The sequence below is a fragment of the Oncorhynchus tshawytscha genome, linkage group LG30 (assembly GCF_018296145.1).
Source record: "Oncorhynchus tshawytscha isolate Ot180627B linkage group LG30, Otsh_v2.0, whole genome shotgun sequence".
Lineage (NCBI taxonomy): Eukaryota > Metazoa > Chordata > Actinopteri > Salmoniformes > Salmonidae > Oncorhynchus > Oncorhynchus tshawytscha.
This window is the reverse complement of record NC_056458.1, coordinates 36809902-36829204: the sequence shown is the minus strand read 5'-3', so window position 1 is coordinate 36829204 and position 19303 is coordinate 36809902. Positions and strand designations below refer to the sequence as shown.

General features: G+C 41.9%; 1 protein-coding gene across 18 annotated transcripts in view; it reads left to right on the top strand.

The window, feature by feature from the left end:
* Positions 1 to 19303, top strand: part of LOC112228216 (disks large homolog 2) — a 288349-nt gene that overhangs the window by 159342 nt on the left and 109704 nt on the right. The window contains exon 1 of one of the 18 annotated variants that reach the window (XM_024393366.2): positions 4613 to 4837. The exons of 16 other annotated variants lie outside the window; for them this stretch is intronic. In XM_024393366.2, the coding sequence (XP_024249134.1) occupies positions 4754 to 4837 (84 nt within the window). In that variant the 5' untranslated portion in view covers positions 4613 to 4753. Of the gene's footprint in view, positions 1 to 4612; positions 4838 to 19303 lie in introns of those variants that run through there. One more of the 18 variants, XM_042309527.1, reaches the window with a different exon arrangement.

Below are 19303 nucleotides of genomic sequence, written 5' to 3'. Positions count from 1 at the left end.
GGAGATGAGGGTTAAAGTGCTGAGGGTTTTATACAAGCGTCAAAAATGGAAAAGGTGAAAAAACAAGACAAAAAAAAAGAATTCTACCTTAAGATAGCGGAATAAATTGATTGAACAAGGTTAGATGGAAACATTTTCTTAGATTTAAAAGATGAATGTTGAGTCACAAAAACACTACATGACTACAGTATGTGAACACCTGCTCGTCGAAAATCTCATTCCAAAATGATGGGCATTAATATGGAATTGGTCCCCCCTTTGCTGCTATAACAGCCTCCACTCTTCTGGGAAGGATTTCCACTAGATGTTGGAACATTGCTGCAGGGGCTTCCATTCAGCTACAAGAGCATTAGTGAGGTCAGGCACTGATGTTGGAGAATTAGGCCTGGCTCGCAGTCGGCGTTCCAATTCATCCCAAAGCTGTTCGATGGAGTTGAGGTCAGGGCTCTGTGTAGGTTAGTCAAGTTCTTCCACACTGATCTCAAAAAACTATTTCTGTATGGACCTCGCTTTGTGTACAGCAGCATTGTCATGCTGAAACAGGAAAGGGCCTTCCCCAAACTGTTGCCACAAAGTTGGAAGCACAGAATAGTTTAGAATGTCATTGTATGCTGTAGCATTAAGATTTCCCTTCACTTGAACTAAGGGCTCTAGCCCGAACCATGCAAAAATCAAATCAAACTTTATTTGTCACATGCGCCGAATACAACAAGTGTAGACCTTACCGTGAAATACTTACTTACACCCCTTAACCAACAGTGCAGTTCAAGAAGTTAAGAAAATATTTACCAAATAAACTAAAGTAAAAAATTATAAAAAGTAAAAAGTTTTCTTTTTGTAATCCGTGATTGACTGTAGACCCTGCCACATACCTCTTGTGTCTGAGCTGTCGAATTGCGATTCTACTTTGTCTCTATACCAACGCTTAGCTTGTTTGATTGCCTTGCGGAGGGAATAGCTACACTGTTTGTATTCGGTCATGTTTCTGGTCACCTTGCCCTGATTAAAAGCAGTGGTTCGCGCTTTCAGTTTCACGTGAATGCTGCCATCAATCCACAGTTTCTGGTTTGGGAATGTTTTAATCGTTGCTATGGGAACGACATCTTCAACGCACGTTCTAATGAACTCGCTCACCGAATCAGCGTATTCGTCAATGTTGTTGTTTGACGCAATACAAAACATATCCCAGTCCACGTGATGGAAGCAGTCTTGGAGCGTGGAATCAGATTGGTCGGACCAGCGCTGAACAGACCTCAGCGCGGGAGCTTCTTGTTTTAGCTTCTGTATGTAGGCAGGGAGCAACAAAATGGAGTCGTGGTCAGCTTTTCCGAAAGGAGGGCAGGGGAGGGCCTGATATGCGTCGCGGAAGTTAGAATAGCAATGATCCAAGGTTTTACCAGCCCTGGTTGCAATCGATATGCTGATACAATTTAGGGAGTCTTGTTTTCAGATTAGCCTTGTTAAAATCCCCAGCTACAATGAATGCAGCCTCAGGATATGTGGATTCCAGTTTGCAAAGAGTCAAATAAAGTTCGTTCAGAGCCATCGATGTGTCTGCTTGGGGGGGAATATATACGGCTGTGATTATAATCGAAGAGAATTCCCTTGGTAGATAATGCGGTCGACATTTGATTGTGAGGAATTCTAAATCAGGTGAACAGAAGGACTTGAGTTCCTGTATGTTGTTGTGACCACACCACGTCACGTTAACCATAAAGCATAAGCCCCCGCCCCTCTTCTTACCAGAAAGGTGTTTGTTTCTGTCGGCGCGATGCGTGGAGAAACCAGCTGGCTGCACCGACTCCGATAGCGTCTCTCGAGTTAGCCATGTTTCCGTGAAGCAAAGAACGTTACAGTCTCTGATGTCCCTCTGGAATGCTACCCTTGCTCGGATTTCATCAACCTTGTTGTCAAGAGACTGGACATCGGCGAGAAGTATGCTAGGGAGTGGTGCGCGATGTGCCCATCTCCGGAGTCTGACCAGAAGACCGCGTAGTTTCCCTCTTTTACGAAGTTGTTGTTTTGGGTCGCCGGCTGGGATCCATTCCGTTGTCCTGGGTGAAAGGCAGAACACAGGATCCGCTTCGCAAAAGTCATATTGTTGGTCGTACTGATGGTGAGTAGACGCTGCTCTTATATTCAATAGTTCTGAATATAAGAGTTCTTCTCGACTGTACGTAATGAAACCTAAGATGACCTGGGGTACCAATGTAAGAAATAACACGTAAAAAAACAAAAAAATGCATAGTTTCCTAGGAACGCGAAGCGAGGCGGCCATCTCTGTCGGCGCCGGAAGTTTATGGGCTTTCCTCTGACACCGCCTATTATATAGGTCTGGATTGAAGGAAGTTTGGCCCCAGTGATGTACTGCCCTCTGTAGCACTACCCTCTGTAGCATCTTACGGTCAGATGCCGAGCAGTTGCCATACCAGGCGGTGATGCAGCCGGTCAGCATGCGCTTGATAGTGCAGCTGTAGAACTTTTTGAGGATCTGGGGACCCATGCCAAATCTTTTCAGTCTCCTGGGGGGGAAAATATTTTGTTGTGTCCTCTTCACGACTGTCTTGGTGTGTTTGGACCATGATAGATCGTTGGTGATGTGGACACCAAGGAACTTGAAACTCTCGACCCGCTCCACTACAGCCTCATTGATGTTAATGAGGGCCTGTTCGGCCCACCTTTTCCTTTAGTCCACAATCAGCTCCTTTGTCTTGCTAACATTGAGGGAGAGGTTGTTGTCCTGGCACCACACTGCCAGTTCCCTAACCTCCTCCTCCCTAACCGTCTCATTGTTGTCGGTAATCAGGTTCACCAATGTTGTCGTCAGCAAACTTATTGATGGTGTTGGAGTCGTGCTTGGCCACGCAGTCGTGAGTGTTGAGGGTCAGCATGGCAGACGTGTTGTTGCCTACCCTTAACACCTAGGGCCGCCCATCAGGAAGTCCAGGATCCAGTTGCAGAGGGAGGTGTTTAGTCCCAGGGTCCTTAGCTTAGTGATGAGCTTTGTGGGAACTATGGTGTTGAACTCTGAGCTGTAGTCAATGAAGATTGTGTCATCTGTGGATCTGTTAGGGCAGTATGCGAATTGGAGTTGGTCTAGGGTATCCTGGAGGATGCTGTTGATGTGAGCACTTCATGGCTACCGACGTGAACAGCCCCAGACCATTATTCCTCCACCAAACTTTACAGCTGGCACTATGCATTGGGGCAGGTAGCGTTCTCCTGGCTTCCGACCAAACCCAGATTTGTCCGTTGGACTGCCAGATGGTTGGCATTACGCATGGTGATCTTAGGCTTGTGTGCGGCTGCTCGGCCATGGACAAACAGTTCTTGTGCTGACGTTGCTTCCAGAGGCAGTTTGGAACTCAGTAGTGAGTGTTGCAACCAAGGACAGAAGCTCTTCAGAACAAAAAGAGCATTGAATGTGCAGGGAAAGGAAAATGTGTAAAATATAAATAAAATGAGCAGAGAAATGGAGTGTGCATTATGTAGTTTAGGGGACTGGTGCATGTTTACAAAAATATATATTTTGTTGTCACAACCCAGCACGAGGTCTTGTGGTAGTAACTCTGAGGTATTGAGTAATTGTGTTGTCTTCTTTTTTACGAGAACAACGGGTACAGATGTAGGATCTTAATGTGATCACTCTTTTGTTGGAGAGAATTTTCCTGCAGTCAGAAATGCAATCTTGTAGTGTATTCAAGGTTTAAAAAGGCTTCTGAAGTTTGTCATTTCTACTTTAAAATGTCAGACTTGATTTGCCCTAATGAAAAAAAATCTACCTCTACAAAAAATCTCATCAATAATTTGTATTTCAAATCAAATCATCCAATCAAATGTATTTATAAAGCCCTTCTTACATCAGCTGATATCTCAAAGTGCTGTACAGAAACCCAGCCTAAAAGCCAAACAGCATGCAATTTCCTGTTGTTGCAGTATTATTTTGCTGCTGTAGCAAACTGGCTCAATTTTAAGATCTTACATCTGTAGTACCCACGTTACCGTACACTTGCGTGACTCATGGAAACAGACTCTGTGTGTTCCCCAGAGGGTCCTACTCACCATGACCCTGTGTGAGAGTGTGTGTATTAAACCTGCCAAGCTGGAAGGCACCATTGATTTAGCAGCAGCTTTCCCCCGTTCCACTCTCAACCCTGCTGCCCAAGGGGGAGGGGGAAGAGAGAGAGAGAGATGCATTCTGGCCCCGGATGATGTACGGCACTGGGCCGGGTGATAGCAGAACCTCCTCTGGGTGCTAGGGATCTAGACAGGCAGTTTTCAGGACTAGATGGGTGCTAAGGATTCTAAGACATGCTCAGTGTCCATCCCTTCTTTCTGTGATATGTAAATAGAGCTGCTGCAGACACTGCCCCCCCCGCCCCTTCTCTCTCTCACTCTCACATTCACTCACTCACTCACACACTCACTCACTCACTCACTCACTCACTCACTCACTCACTCACTCACTCACTCACTCACTCACTCACTCACTCACTCACTCACCGGGAGTGTGTGTGGGTGAGAGAGAGACCTTCTTCTGCTGTGCTGAGACGCAGAGAAAGCGAGAGAGAAAGAGAGAGAGAGGCTCTCTATGCTCAAGTCCTACTCCTGCTTTCTCTCTCTCATCATTCCTCCCTCCTGCTCTCTCTTGCCTGTGGAATATACTGACAAGGAATAGTCTCTCAGACACATGTGTGTCTAGAGCCTTTTAGGCTTGCAAACAAAACAAGTGCTTTGTTTCTTTGCTCTGAGTATGTTTGCCTCGATTTTCTATGCCAAGAAGCTAGGGAGAAGACTTGTACAGAATGCGAGGAAAGCCAAAATGCCAAAAGATACGGTAGGTGTATGTTTTTTTTTCTGATTTATTTCGGTCAACAAATACAGTGTCATGGTATAAGAAGAATACAAAGTGAAAGTGTCCATCTGGATGTAAGAAGCAGATTATGCTGTGCTCAGCTTTCTTCAGTGTTTTTTTTTTTTTAATTCTCAGTTTTGTGGGCTATGCAATGTCTTCTTTAAAAGCATCTGTTCTGTCTCATTCGAGAAAGAGCGTGAGAGAGACACACAGAGGGAGAGAGTATGACAGAGAATGATGTCACATAAGATCTGATCATTATACTCTGATCTGTGGTACTCAACTGTATCTTTCTCATTAACTGCGCAAGATCCTCTTATCTGGCCTCCGGTTACATTTCTCCTCCGTCTTTTAAGTCCCAGACACAAGTTTGACAATGTGCCTGCTGCACTAGCAGATTTCATCCCGACAGAGTCTTAAGATAAATCAGCATGGCTTCTGATTAGTCCAAGGGCAGTTGCTTGCATTGCCTCATTTGTCTCAATGTTCCTGTTTAACGGACAGTCGGATTGCAAAGGGTGTTTTGGTCTTGTAAGGAGTCCTACTGAGATTAAAACAAGTCCTGCTGAGATTAGGCTGTCCTAATATGGACACCTTGTCTGTGCCATATGTCACCTGGGATAGTGTGTGGTTAATGTGACTTAAGCAATGGCGAAAGTAAGCCTTCTATTTTGGAAGTATTTAATCTACTGTGTGCTTTTTACAGATTGCTGGGAGAGCCTTACATCACTAGAGTTTCCACCTATTTATTTTTGCCCTGGAAAATTTGAATTGTAATATCTTTGAATAGAATAGATCCTAAGCTTTTTATAAACCAGAATGTTGAAACTTAAATAGAATAAGCAAATGTTGAGTTTTTCAGCTGTTTTCAGTTGGTTTTCAGCTATTGAAAAGGTAGCTAGCAGCAGCATCAACAGGTTTCTGCTCTGGGGCTAAGTCACTTGCTCCCAAACTGGTTATGCTGCAAACAGCTTCCTCCTGGTGCTTCAATCTAAGCAAGCAATACAGTAAAAAAAAAAATTGTGCTCTATGGCTTATATTGCGACATGGATTTGTTCACTTAAACACCAAGATGCAAAGCGTTGCCTAGCAACTATAGAGCTGGTTTGCAAGGAGGCGGCAGTGGGGCGCATTGATCCAGAGAGCAGACAACAGGGGTCAGGGATAAGGTAGTCTCGTGGGAAGACATCCTTCCAAATCACTTCTTATTGACTCAACTATTGGAAGATTTTTAATATTGAATTTTGTGTTTGAATGGAAACTTAACGCATTCCGTTGGCTCTGAATAGAAACAACATTGCTTCCTATCAGGAGAGGAATTTTTTTAACTTGTTTTGTCCGTACTTCCTTTCCTACTGTATCGGACAAGGAACGTTTTAGTCGTTTTAGTAGCATTCTGTGTCTTATGTTATCTAGCTTGTTGCTAGTCAGAGAGTAGTTATTTTAGTGTGATGTATTTTTGAATGGATGGATAACTAAGCAAGGCTCTTTCTTGATCACTATACTCACAAGCACCTTTCCAGTATGTTATGAGCTAAAGAACTTGGCCATTACCTCACACTTGCCTCCACTGAGAGAAAGCACATTGCATTACACAAGCACTCTTACACACAGCCACAAAACATTGGCATTAGCACGCTGGCTCGCAGCCACTCACTCATGTGTGCGTGAGCGTGTGTGTGTGTGTGTGTGTGTGTGTGTGTGTGTGTGTGTGTGTGTGTGTGTGTGTGTGAAGCTGAGTGTGAATGAGCAACAGGGATAGCAGAGAGGAGTGTGTGCCTCAGCACAGTTGGGAAGCAACTAATTGGTCCTCTGTGTCAGCTCTTCTACAGCTCTTCTAAGTCACAGAGTTATTGTAGGGGGCTTATAACTGGTTCAGTGTGCAGCTGTGTGTTAAGGTAAACTGCTCTGTCTAAACAAGAATGAGTTCATCTGAATCACTGGCTACATGTTGAGAGTTTGCAAGTCAGGTGTCTGTCCAATCAGCGGCGACTTGCAGGTTTAGCCTAATTCGGTATATGGCTTGCCCGCATTGGGAAAAAACTGTGATGTTTCACAAACGCAGTGATTCCTTAGGCTATTGTCATACTTCAGTAAAAGTAAAGATACCTTAATAGAAAATGACTCAAGTAAAAGTGAAAGTCACTCAGTAAAATACTACTTGAGTAAAAGTCTAAAGGTATTTGGTTTTAAATATTCTTAAATATCAAAAGTAAATGGAATTGCTAAAATGTATCAAAAGTAAAATTATTAATCATTTCAACTTCCTTATATTAAGCAAACCAGACGGCACAATATTTGTATTTTTTTATATATATTTTTGACAGACAGCAAGGGGCACACTACCAAAACTCAGACATGATTTACAAACAAAGCATCTGTCTTTAGTGAGTCCGCCAGATTAGAAGCAGTAGGGATGACCAGGGATGTTCTCTTGATAAGTGTGTGAATTGGACAATTTTCCTGTCAAAATGTAATCAGTACTTTTGGGTGTCAATAAAAAGTACATTATTTTCTTTAGGAATGTAGTGAAGTAAAAGTTTCCAAAAATATAAATAGTAAAGTACAGATACCCCAAAAAACTACTTAAGTAGTACTTTAAAGTATTTTTACTTATATACTTTACACCACTGAGGAGTAGTTCTCATGGGAAAATGCAGAAATGTATGTCAATAAAAAATAATTTGCCTTGCAGGTCAGGCTTACTATTCTATAGCAGCCTATTGATGAAATTACAGAAATTAATGAATGAATTAATGATGTTGGCGAGGCTGCCGTTTTGTTGTTTTTTGAATTTAGCTTGAAGGGTACCTACCACTGGAGGCTCCTCAGAGGAGGAAGGGGAGGACCATCCTCCTCAGTGAATTTCATTTAAAAAAGTTTTATTTAAAAAGTTATAATTTTTAGATTAAACTATACTAAATATATTCACGTCACCAAATAATTTATTAAAACACACTGTTTTGCTATGAAGGTCTAGAGTAGCCTCAACGGAACTCTGTAGGGTAGCACCATGGTGTAGACGGAAGACAGCTAGCTTCCGTCCTCTTCTGGCTACACTGACTTCAATACAAAACCTAGGAGCCTCATGGTTCTCAGCCCCTTCCATAGACTTAAACAATAATTATGCCAACTTCCGGAGGACATCCTCCAACCTATCAGAGCCCTTGCAGCATGAACTGACATGTTGTCCACATAATCAAAGAATCAGAAAATGAATATAGTACTGAAAGCATAATCTGCAGCTAGCTAGCACTGCAGTGAATAAAATGTGGTGAAGAAGAAGCAAGAGAGAGAGAGATTTTGTACTTTTTCTTCTTCTTCACATTCAGTTTCCCTTACTTAGCAAGCAAATACTGCTAGCTAGTTTAGCATGCTCAAACAGAGGGATTCTATGTTAGCTAGCTGGCTATGACTATCCAACACAACAGTGGAACTCTTCCAAGTCAAAGTAAACTTTTGGTTTTACTAATTTATTGCCACCCGGGCCGGCCGTTTGTAACTGCTCAACTGCTAACTGACTATACACTGTAAAGTTACTGCATGATTGTAGCAGGGTTAGCTAACGTCATAGTCAACATTGTTAAGCGGAGCCCAAGAGCAGACTCAGATGCAGAAACAGGGATGAATGAACCAAAATATTTATTGTTACACAGGGAGATCTGGAGTGCAGATCCGGGGAAGCTCGGATGAGTTGCAGAAAAAACAGATGTGGAGACTGAGGTTGCAGTTAGCTGAGTAGAACAGGGTAAACAGGTCCTGAGTGGAATCCAAGGTAGTGGTGTTGAGTAAAATCCAGAGCAAGGTAGTTGGGTGGTGAGATGTGGAACAAAAGACAGGAGTCAGAGACAGAGCAGTAACTGCAATGAGAGGATAAACGGTGTCAGGCAGGGAAACAGGCACAGCAGAGTAATAGGATCTTGAATTATCATAAATGGCTAGAATCATGTACTGACTGAACAGAGATTATAATCTGGCAGAGTGGAAGTGGCAGGACTGAGAATTTGTCGAGGTCTTGATTATGGAATGAGTTGCAGCAGGTAGGGATCTGCTCTGACTCCAGCACACCTGTCTCCAACCACACAATCACACAGAGAGGGAGCGGGAGAGAGAGAGAGTGTATACAGGGGGAGTAGCTGCAGGTCAAGAAGACACCGGATGAACACCAGAGGGCGTAGCAGGAGCAGATGTGACAAACATAGCTAATAGAACTAACACTTCTATTAGCTATGTTGACTATGACATTACTTTAGCTAAAATGGTGACAATTATGTTTTCGCTTGATCAGATACAGCTGATGTGTTGTGCGTTGAAGTCCACAAGCGAAGGGAAAAGGTGAGAGGAGGAGAGTGCATAGATGAGAGAAGGAATACAATGTGGCTGCTATGAATGTGAACTGTGTTTACGCGAGACCAGGCATGTATTCATTCCTCTGATTCTGTTGAAAAACATTTCTTAAAAGGAAGCAAACGGAACAAAACGGGGATAAACATGCCTGAATTTGTCCAATAGAAACTCTCATTTGCAACTGCTGGACTAATGATAACACCTTGCTTTCTGTCCATGTGTCACTGTCTGTCACCTCACCGTTTTCTCTCGACCTGTGTGCACCTACGTTGTAAACCTACGTTTCATTCATAGGCTAGGTTGTAGCAACCTCATGAGTATCATGTAGTAGCCAATAGATCGATGTTACAGTACATTGAGCTGGGTGAATTCGGAAAGTATTCAGACCCCTTCCCTTTTTCCACATTTTGATACGTTACAGACTTTTTCTAAAATTGATTAAATAAACAAAATTCTTCATCAATCTACACATAATACCCCATAATGACAAAGCGAAAAGAGGTTTTTGCAAATTAAAAAAAAAAAAAAACACATAAGTATTCAGACCCTTTGCTATGAGACTTGAATTTGAGCATCCTGTTTCCATTGATCATCCTTGAAATGTTTCTACAACTTGATTTGAGTCCACCTGTGGTAAATTCAATTTATTGGACATGATTTGGAAAGGCACACAGCTGTTTATATAGGTCCCACAGTTGACAATGTATGTCAGAGCAAAAACCAAGCCATGAGGTTGAATGAATTGTCTGTAGCGCTCAGAGACAGGATTGTGTTGGCAGATCTGGGGTAGGTTACCAAAACATTTCTGCAGCATTGAAGGTCCCCAAGAACACAGTGGCCTCAATAATTTTTACATGGAAAAAGTTTGGAACCACCAAGACTCTTCCTAGAGCTGGTCTCCTGGCCAAACTGAGCAATCGGGGAAAAAGGGCCTTGGTCATGTAGGTGGCCAAGAACCCGATGGTCAGTCTGACAGAGCTTCAGAGTTCCTTTGTGAAGGTGGCAGAAACTTCCAGAAGGACAACCATCTCTGCAGCACTCCACCAATCAGGCCTTTATGGTAGAGTGGCCAGATGGAAGCCACTCCTCGGTAAAAGGCACATGACAGCCCGCTTGGAGTTTTCCAAAAGGCACCTAAAGGACTCTCAGACCAAGAGAAAAAAGATTCTCTTGTCTAATGAAACCAAGATTGGATTCTTTGGCGTGAATGCCAAGCGCCACATCTGGAGGAAACCAGGCACCGCTCATCACCTGGCCAATACCATCCCTACAGTGAAGCATGGTGGTGGCAGCATCATGCTGTGGGGATGTGTTTTAGCAGTAGGAACTGGGAGGCTAGTCAGGATCGAGGGAAAAATGAACAGAGCAAAGTACAGAGAGATCCTTGATGAAAACCTGCTCCAGAGCACTCAGGACCTCAGGAAGGCGAAGGTTCACCTTCCAACAGGACAACGACCCTAATCACATAGCCAAGACAATGCAGGAGTGGCTTTGGGACAAGTCTCTGAATGTCCTTGAGTGGCCCAGGCAGAGCCCGATCAAACATCTCTGGAGAGACCTGAAAATAGCTGTACAGCTTGAGAGAATCCTACAGAGTAGAATGGGAGAAATTCCCCAAATACAGGTGTTTCAAGCTTGTAACGTAATACCCAAGAAGACTTGAGTCTGTAATCGCTGCCAAAGGTGCTTCAACAAAGTACTGAGTAAAAGGTCTGAATACTTATGTAAATGTCATAGTTCCGTTTGTTTTATTTTTACATTTGCAAAAAGAATCAAAAACCCTGTTTTTGCTTTGTCATAATGGGGTATTGTGTGTAGATTGATGAGAGGGAAGAACTATTTAATACATTTTAGAATAAGGCTGTAACGTAACAAAATGTGGAAAAGGTGAAGGGTTTTCAATACTTTCCGAAGGCACTGTATATAAGGGACTTTATGTTCATATCCCGTACTGCATTCATAATAAACATTCTGTAAATGCTCATGTAAAACATAACCAAAATATTAACTTGCAGTTGTCAACATAAGTTGATAAGCTTTTACGGTATGCTTATGAAATGCTTATGCACTGCAAATGGATGCATTATTTACGGCATATGAATGTGTTATGAATGTAGGTACTCTTCAAAGAAAGTGTTTCCAACATTTTTAGGTTTGACTCAAGGAAATTCATCAGTGAAAGTGCTGCTCAATGTAATGCTTAATTGAATTTACATATTAGATTTGGAATGTTGCTGTCACTTTCTGACCTTTATTTCCTTAGTTTTGTCTTTATTTAGTATGGTCAGGGCATGAGTTGAGGTGGGCAGTCTATGTTTATTTTTCTATGTTTGGTTTCTGTTTCGGCCTAGTATGGTTCTCAATCAGAGGCAGGTGTCGTTAGTTGTCTCCGATTGAGAATCATACTTAGGTAGCTTGGGTTTCACTGTTGGTGTGTAGGTGTGTGTTTCTTCAGACGAAGAGGAGATCTGCCGTTACAGTTGCTGTTATCTAAATAAATGTAACTTTTAAAGATTTTGAAAAGCAAATTAAACATAAGGCCAAAACAATGAATGCCCACCAAAGTAAATTTCACAATATCATATATTTCTTCTTATCAGAGTCAAAGTCGGCCTATAGACATTTCTCTAATATTCCACTTCGAATTGTGACCTGAAACACAAGAACAAATCCAAACAGCGATAAAATCTAATTGAAAGAGGACTGCTTTTGTTATTAGATTACCAGAGCAGTCGCTGCTGCCAGATTTACTCATAGGAAATCCTTCCAGAAATAGCCCATTTAATTGTCACACAAATAAAATATGTATTTTCCACTTGAAGAAATACAGAGTTGTGTTTGCTTAGCAGCACTGACATTGAGTCTGAAAAAGGGCTGTTCTTTCTGTACTCTTCCTCTAATGGCTACTTTTTTTCTCCATTTAATAATTTGAACATTGATGTTGTGAAAATCATTTCCAACAAGCAAAGTCAGAGAGGAGAGACTCAAATATGTTGATTTCCAATTGATAGACTTACAGTTTTCCTATTCTTTTCACCCTTCTTTAAAGTTTGTGTTGTTCTCAAGTTTAATAATAAGGTATTTGGGAGGGAAAAAACTTGCAGTAATGCAAAGCATGTTTCTCAGCTCCAGCCTGCCAGGTCACAAGCCTTAGACTGCATTATTTGACGTGTTTTAAAATTTTAAATACATTTTTTATTTTACTTTGTTTCCAATGGGGTTATACGTACAGTTTTCGCGTTTTCAAGGTGCTATGGTTTTCAGTGTTTTAGTTTAGGTTTTCTCCCAGTTGCAGTGTGTGGTTTTCTGGCGCCTACTTTCGCCTAAAGACCTAACCGTCGGAGTTAAACCTCAGCTTAACCCTAGAGGTTCTTGCAGTCACTGTAGTCATCATTTTGACTAGCTGCTGTCATCAATTTGACGAGGCATGTCGATATTTCACGGTTCCAAAATCCGACTTTTTTGCATCCATCATGTTGCTAGTTCATGATGAAGATCCATTGATATCAGGTCAATCACTCCTGAACAATTGTTGGGAAACGCATAACTTCTTTATTGACGTGGCAAGCACAAACAAGAGGTTATGTCAGAAGTGCCCCTTGCATTACAGAAGGTTATGTCAGAAGTGCCCCTTGCCATATTTCAATTTAACTAGGCAAGTCAGTTAAGAACAAATTCTTATTTACAATGACAGGCTACCAGGGAACTGTGGGTTAATTGCCTTGTTCAGGGGCAGAACAACAGATGTTTACCTTGTCAGCTCAGGGATTCGATCCAGCAACCTTTCGGTTCCTGGCCCAACACTCTAACCACTAGGCCACCTGCCACCCCATAAAGAAAGTAATGTCAGAAGTGCCCCTTGCCATTCCCTCAATTTGAAAATCTGAAATAATGTCCCCATGAAAAGTCAGTTGCTGTTCCTAATTGTATTCGCCATTGTTGAAGACCTCTCCTGGACCTTAACATTATTTAAAAAACACAAATCCTACGGTGAATATACATTTTTCTGTCCAGGAGTCATTTCAACAAATATATTATTTTATTCCCTCAAACAAGGGCGTACCACATCATCTTGTCACCCCAAACATTTGCCCTGTGTTGTCAGGCTCAAAATCCATTAATTCTCAGATGAGACAATCGTAACGTCATTATAATCTCACAGAGTTGAATGTCTCTCCCATTTGTCTTCCTCATTTCTTCCATCAGGTTTATCACATTGTGATGACTTTTTAAATTGGTTTCTGGGAAGGATTTGGTCAGTCAGACTTCTGCCAACAAAAACTTTGCAGATACACTATTTATATTACGACTTGGCTCCCTATTCCCTATACAGTGCACACTTTTTGACCAGAGTCCTACGTAACTTTTGAAAAGTAAATTGAACATAAGACCAAAACATTGAATGCACACCAAAGTAATACAATACTATATATTTCTTCTTATCAGAGTCAAAATAGGTCTACAACCAATTCTTTAGCAGTCCTTGATATTCCACTTCGATGTGTGACCTGAAACACAAGAACAAATCCAAAGAGCGATGCGATAAAGTCTAATTGAAAGAGGACTGTTTTTGTTATTAGATTACCAGAGCAGTCACTGCTCCCAGATTTCTCATACCAGAAATAGCCCATTTGAATGATATAAAATATCCACTTGAAGAAATGCAGAGTTGTGCAGAGTTGTGTTTGCTAAGCAGCACTGACATGGAATCGATCAAATAAGTGTTATTTCTGTACTATTTCTCTGGCTGTTAGTGGCTACTTCATTTTTACATTGAATCATTTGAACATTGATGTAATGAGAATCATTACCAACAAGCAAAGTCGGAGAGGAGAGACTCAAATACCTTGATTTACAGTTGATAGACAAAGTTTTCAGCTTTTTATTATGGGTTTCAGTGTTTTATTTTTTTTGTCTTTTCTCCAGTGGCAGAGTGTGGTCTTCTGCTGCCTACTTTAGCCTAAAGACCATTGCCCTGTGTTGTCCGGCTTGAAAACCATTAATTCTCAGATGAGACAATCGTAACGTCATTATAATTTCACAGTGTTGAAAGTCTCTTCTCTTTTCCTCCATCAGGTTTATCACATTGCAATGACTTTTTAAATTGGTTTCTGGGAAAGGATTTGATCAGTCAGACTTCTGCCAAAAAAACCTTCATATTAGGACATATTAGGACATCCTTTGTGATTTGCTGCTATGCCATGTACAGTAGTCTGAGGCCACATGCATCCTAAATGGAAACATATTCCCTATATAGTGCACTACTTTTGACCAGAGCAGCATGGGCCTTGGTCATAAGTAGTGCACTAAATTGGAAATTTGGGATGCAGCCTGAGTCAGCGGGATCTCTTCCATTACGCTGCTATCTGTCACAAAGCCGAAGGTTTTTAAAAGTATTACAGCAGTGCATAGTGCAGGATTTGTATTCCAATTTCCCTTCACAATTGATTTCTTTAAATGGATACAGGAAGGAAGAGATGGTTTCCATTCTAAACATGAGGTTGGAAGGAAGAGATGGTTTCCATTCTAAACATGAGGTTGGAAGGAAGAGATGGTTTCCATTCTAAACATGAGGTTGGAAGGAAGAGATGGTTTCCATTCTAAACATGAGGTTGGAAGGAAGAGATGGTTTCCATTCTAAACATGAGGTTGTGCGTGAACATAATATATGCCATTTAGCATACACTTTTATCCAAAGTGACTTATAGTCATGCTTGTATATGGGTGGACCCAGCAGGAATCAAACCCACAATCTTTGGAGTTGCAGACGCCATGCGCTACCAATTGAGCTACACATGACCTGCTGCTAATATCATTAGTCGTCAGTTGGATCTATCATGAAACTCAGGTACTCAAGTTGATATCCTCTCTACTTGCTTGTCGTGCATAGGAACGATACATGGAGAGTTTGTTGTATTGTAGAGGTTCAGACAATTCTCCCAATTTAGGGTAAAGAATTAACTGCCAGCACAGCCTTGATATTGACTTTTAGACACTTGAAACCATACAAACTTACTTCCCTCGTGTGCTATTCTCTATACCATCACTTACTGTGGCAGCTCAATAACACACAATGTTATAGAGTGCTTACACTAGAATGTGAGATGACACATCCTAATGACACATCCTAATGCCACATCATAATGCCACATCATAATACCACATCCTAATGCCACATCATAATACCACACCCTAATGCCACATCATAATGCCACATCATAATACCACATCATAATGCCACATAATTATACCACACCCTAATGCCACATCATAATGCCACATCATAATGCCACATCCCAATGCCACATCACAATGCCACATCACAATGCCACATCATAATACCACATCATAATGCCACATCATACTACCACATCCTAATGCCACATCCTAATGCCACATCCTAATGCCTAACATCATAATGCCACATCCTAATGCCACATCACAATGCCACATCATAATGCCACATCATAATACCACGTCCTAATGCCACAACATAATGCCACATCATAATGCCACATCCTAATGCCACATTCCAATGCCACATCATAATGCCACATCCTAATGCCACATCATAATGCCACATCCTAATAGCTGCAGGGTTTCATACATGTGAATTCTAGAGCTCAACATGTAATGACAGCTAATGACAAACTACATCACATTCTTCAACAGAAATATATTATAATATATAATATAAGATGGCAATGTGACCTGGCATTGATGTAACATCAAGCTATGGTTATGTTTATGACTTTTGTAGGCATGATGACAGGTATTTTCTGATTTAACAGATGGAGAGAGAGGATGACAGTGGGGAAAGATAGAGAGAGCTTGTGTCAAAGGGAAAGTAGGTCTATGCCGACACGTAGACAAGTGTGCCAGAGGCTGAGGCATTACCACCAGGCCACAACAGCTTTTATTGTAAAGTGTCTCATCAGCAGTCCACAGAACCTGGATAGGAAGGTGAGGGTTAGTTGAGGAGTGTCATCGGGAGGTGTACTGTGATTTTATGCTCCTCTTGACAGCCAAATCCTTCTGCCACCCAGCATTAAATGACCAACTATTCCCGTGGGTCCTTATCTCTCCATTAGAGTGAGGACAGTTTAGGATACATTTTGCCAGCTCATAAAAAGCCTTGGCGGCCTCGACACCAAATCCATTAGCATACACTGGCATTATTAATTATTACCTGACAGGTTTCAGCAAGGTGAGAGAGGCCAGAAAGTCAATGTATTCAGGACCAAGGAAGGCTGCCATCATACCAAAGAGAAAGTGCACAAAACTTTTTGAAAATGTATTACATAGCACAGTATTTTAAATTCAAGGTTCTCATCAATATTTCATGATGTCTCTGTTGACTTTTGACCTTTATGCCTGGGCATGGTAAAGATGAGCATAATAGTAGATACTGTGGACTAAGACCACTGGGTATATATCTACTGTAGCAATGATTGGAGCTGTAACTAGAATGGATAGAGCACTGCATACTGAGCAAGTCCAAAGTCAATACAATGCCACATGTTTTGATTTTATCAATGATATATAGGCGGGTTGTGTTTTTGTGCACTGTCAGTAAGATGCAAATGCTTTTATAGAGGCACATAACATCAGCTACTTTATTCTATTCTTTGTTTGGTGTGTATTCTTCTTGACATGCACATTGAATCCCAAGAAATATGGCCAAGTGGCCAGAGAATTGGTCTGCTCGGGAGTCTGTTTTTACTACAACCTGATGTCCTATTTGGGTGAAGAGCTTGGGTTAAGGGTAATATGGCCATAATAAACAGTTACAATTTGAATTACTGTCCAATGTTGTCGTCAAATAAGGCTTTCCTCTTACATCAATGTCTGGAGAGACAGATACTGTTGACTTAAATGTTTTATATTTCTTATTGAACAGATAGAGAGAAGATTACCGAGGTGAAGGTTGTGTCAAAGGCCAGTAGGTCAGATTGGAACCCATGCTGACACTGTAGATATGTTGCTGGAGACTGTAGCATTACCTATAGACAACCCTAGAACACAACTGTATGGGAGAGGAAAGTGGCTCCTACCTTCTCAGTAAGCTGACCATCAGGGGATACCTGCGCTCTCCTCTTCAAAAGGCAGGCTGGCAGGCAGTCCTTCCAAATGCCACATTATCAAACGTCCCCACAGCTGTGCTCTGCAAACTGTGCTTTATTTCAAAGGGCATTGTGAGGATCAATTTAGCAGACAGCTGCCGAATGGTGGAACAACCTGGACATAAGAGGCATCAGAAAGTTACGGAAAGGAAAGGTCAAGCTACTGCAGAGCCCTTTATTGGTTCATTCAGACTGTTCTTGAATGCAATTTCTGCTGAGGCAGCTGGCTCTGATGTGGTTTGCAGGGGCAGCTGTGGAGAAAGAATATACGTCTGGGCGGTGCAATGCTTTGAACATCTCATTGAGACCACTTTGATATTAGTGGAGCTCACTTGAACATCACAAGAGGTCTTTTCTCTGTTGTTGGCCATATGATTTGGTTCCATTATGTTCCGAATTGAACCTGAAAAGTGATTGTGGATGTTGTTGTGCTGTTGCTATTTAGAAATGAATTAGAGAAAGCAAGTAGGACATCTTTGATGTTTGACAAGGTTTAGGTTTTAGAGGCTATAGAGAAGATAGAAATTCTATCGAAAAGGCAACATTTTGCTAATATTTTGGGAACTCAACTCTCAGGATACAGATTTCAGATGGGGTTCTGGTGGGCTAATCTCTTATTATTATTATTTTTTTTATGAGATAATCTCAAATGTAAAAGTTATTACATTACATAATATTAGAGAACTTTTCCCATACTTTCTGTCTCATCTTCCTTCTCTCTCTCTCTCTTTCTCTCTCGCTCTCTCTTTTTCTCTCTCTCTCTCTTTCTCTCTCGCTCTCTCTTTTTCTCTCTCTCTATCCCTCTGCCCCCCTACTGTGGGTCTGCTCTGCTTCACAGGATCTGCTGGTTATGTCTGGCCGCTGTGTGGGAACAAACTCCATCCATTATAAATGATGCAGCAAGTATCAGGCAGCTGGGAGATACGAAGCACAAAATGCCAGACACACTTTAAGATGAGCAGCAGCAGTCATTTAAACATTATGGGACATGGGGTTTTGGGTGCTCTCAAACGAGATTTGTTTTTCTTTAAGTGTCGGGAGGGCCAGTAGCTGTTCGGGTAAAGCAGAGGAGGCTGGTGGGCAGAGATATAGGAGGCCGGGCTCATTGTAATGGCTGGATTGGAATGGATGGACAGGCATCAAACACGGTCAAGAACCTGGTTTCCATGTGTTTGACACCGTTCCAAATATTATATTCCAGCCATTATGATGAGCCCGCCCTCCCAAATCTCCACCCTGCAGCCTCCTCTGCTCTGTATTCCAAGCAAGATGATGCTCTGAGTCTCAGCCTTACTCTGTGCTGCGCTTAGCTGTGTTATCGGTGCCGGGCCAGAGTCAGATAATCCCCCAGCCACAATGAGGCACAGAGGAAGAGGGCATGACAGCTCCCAGGCAATCAGAGCTCCCCAGCTACACATTTCTTACAGCCCAACCCACTCATCAACATATACCCAGACATGAGAGACAGAGAGAGAGAAACACAGACAGAGAGAGGTATGAGAGGGTATGAGAAGGACACAGAACAAGAGAGATTGGGGTGTAGAGAGGGAAGAGGAGAAGAGGGGGATGGAGGGTGAATGAGAGAGAGACCTGCTCTTAACAGTAATCCAAACAGAAGGAAATGATGGTCACACTAAATGAAGTTACTTCCTGCTGCGCATCTCATTTTGCCCTGGCCTCAGTGATTTGGTGCGCTTCCCAAATGGCACCCTATTCCCTATATAGTGCACAACTTTCACTACTTTCTGACCATGGCCCATAGAGCTCTAATCAAAGTAGTGCACTATATACAGGGAACAGGGTACCATTTGGGACTCTAAATTGCCCCAATCACATGGAGGGAAAGGTTTACGCCAGCCTATTCTAAGAATTTTCAATTAGCTTTGAACCTGTGTTTCGTTTCAATTTGATTTGCCTTCTGGCGGTTCAGGCAAGCTTTGTTGTTTTACTCTTCTGTCATTTTTTTAACTTGTTAGCT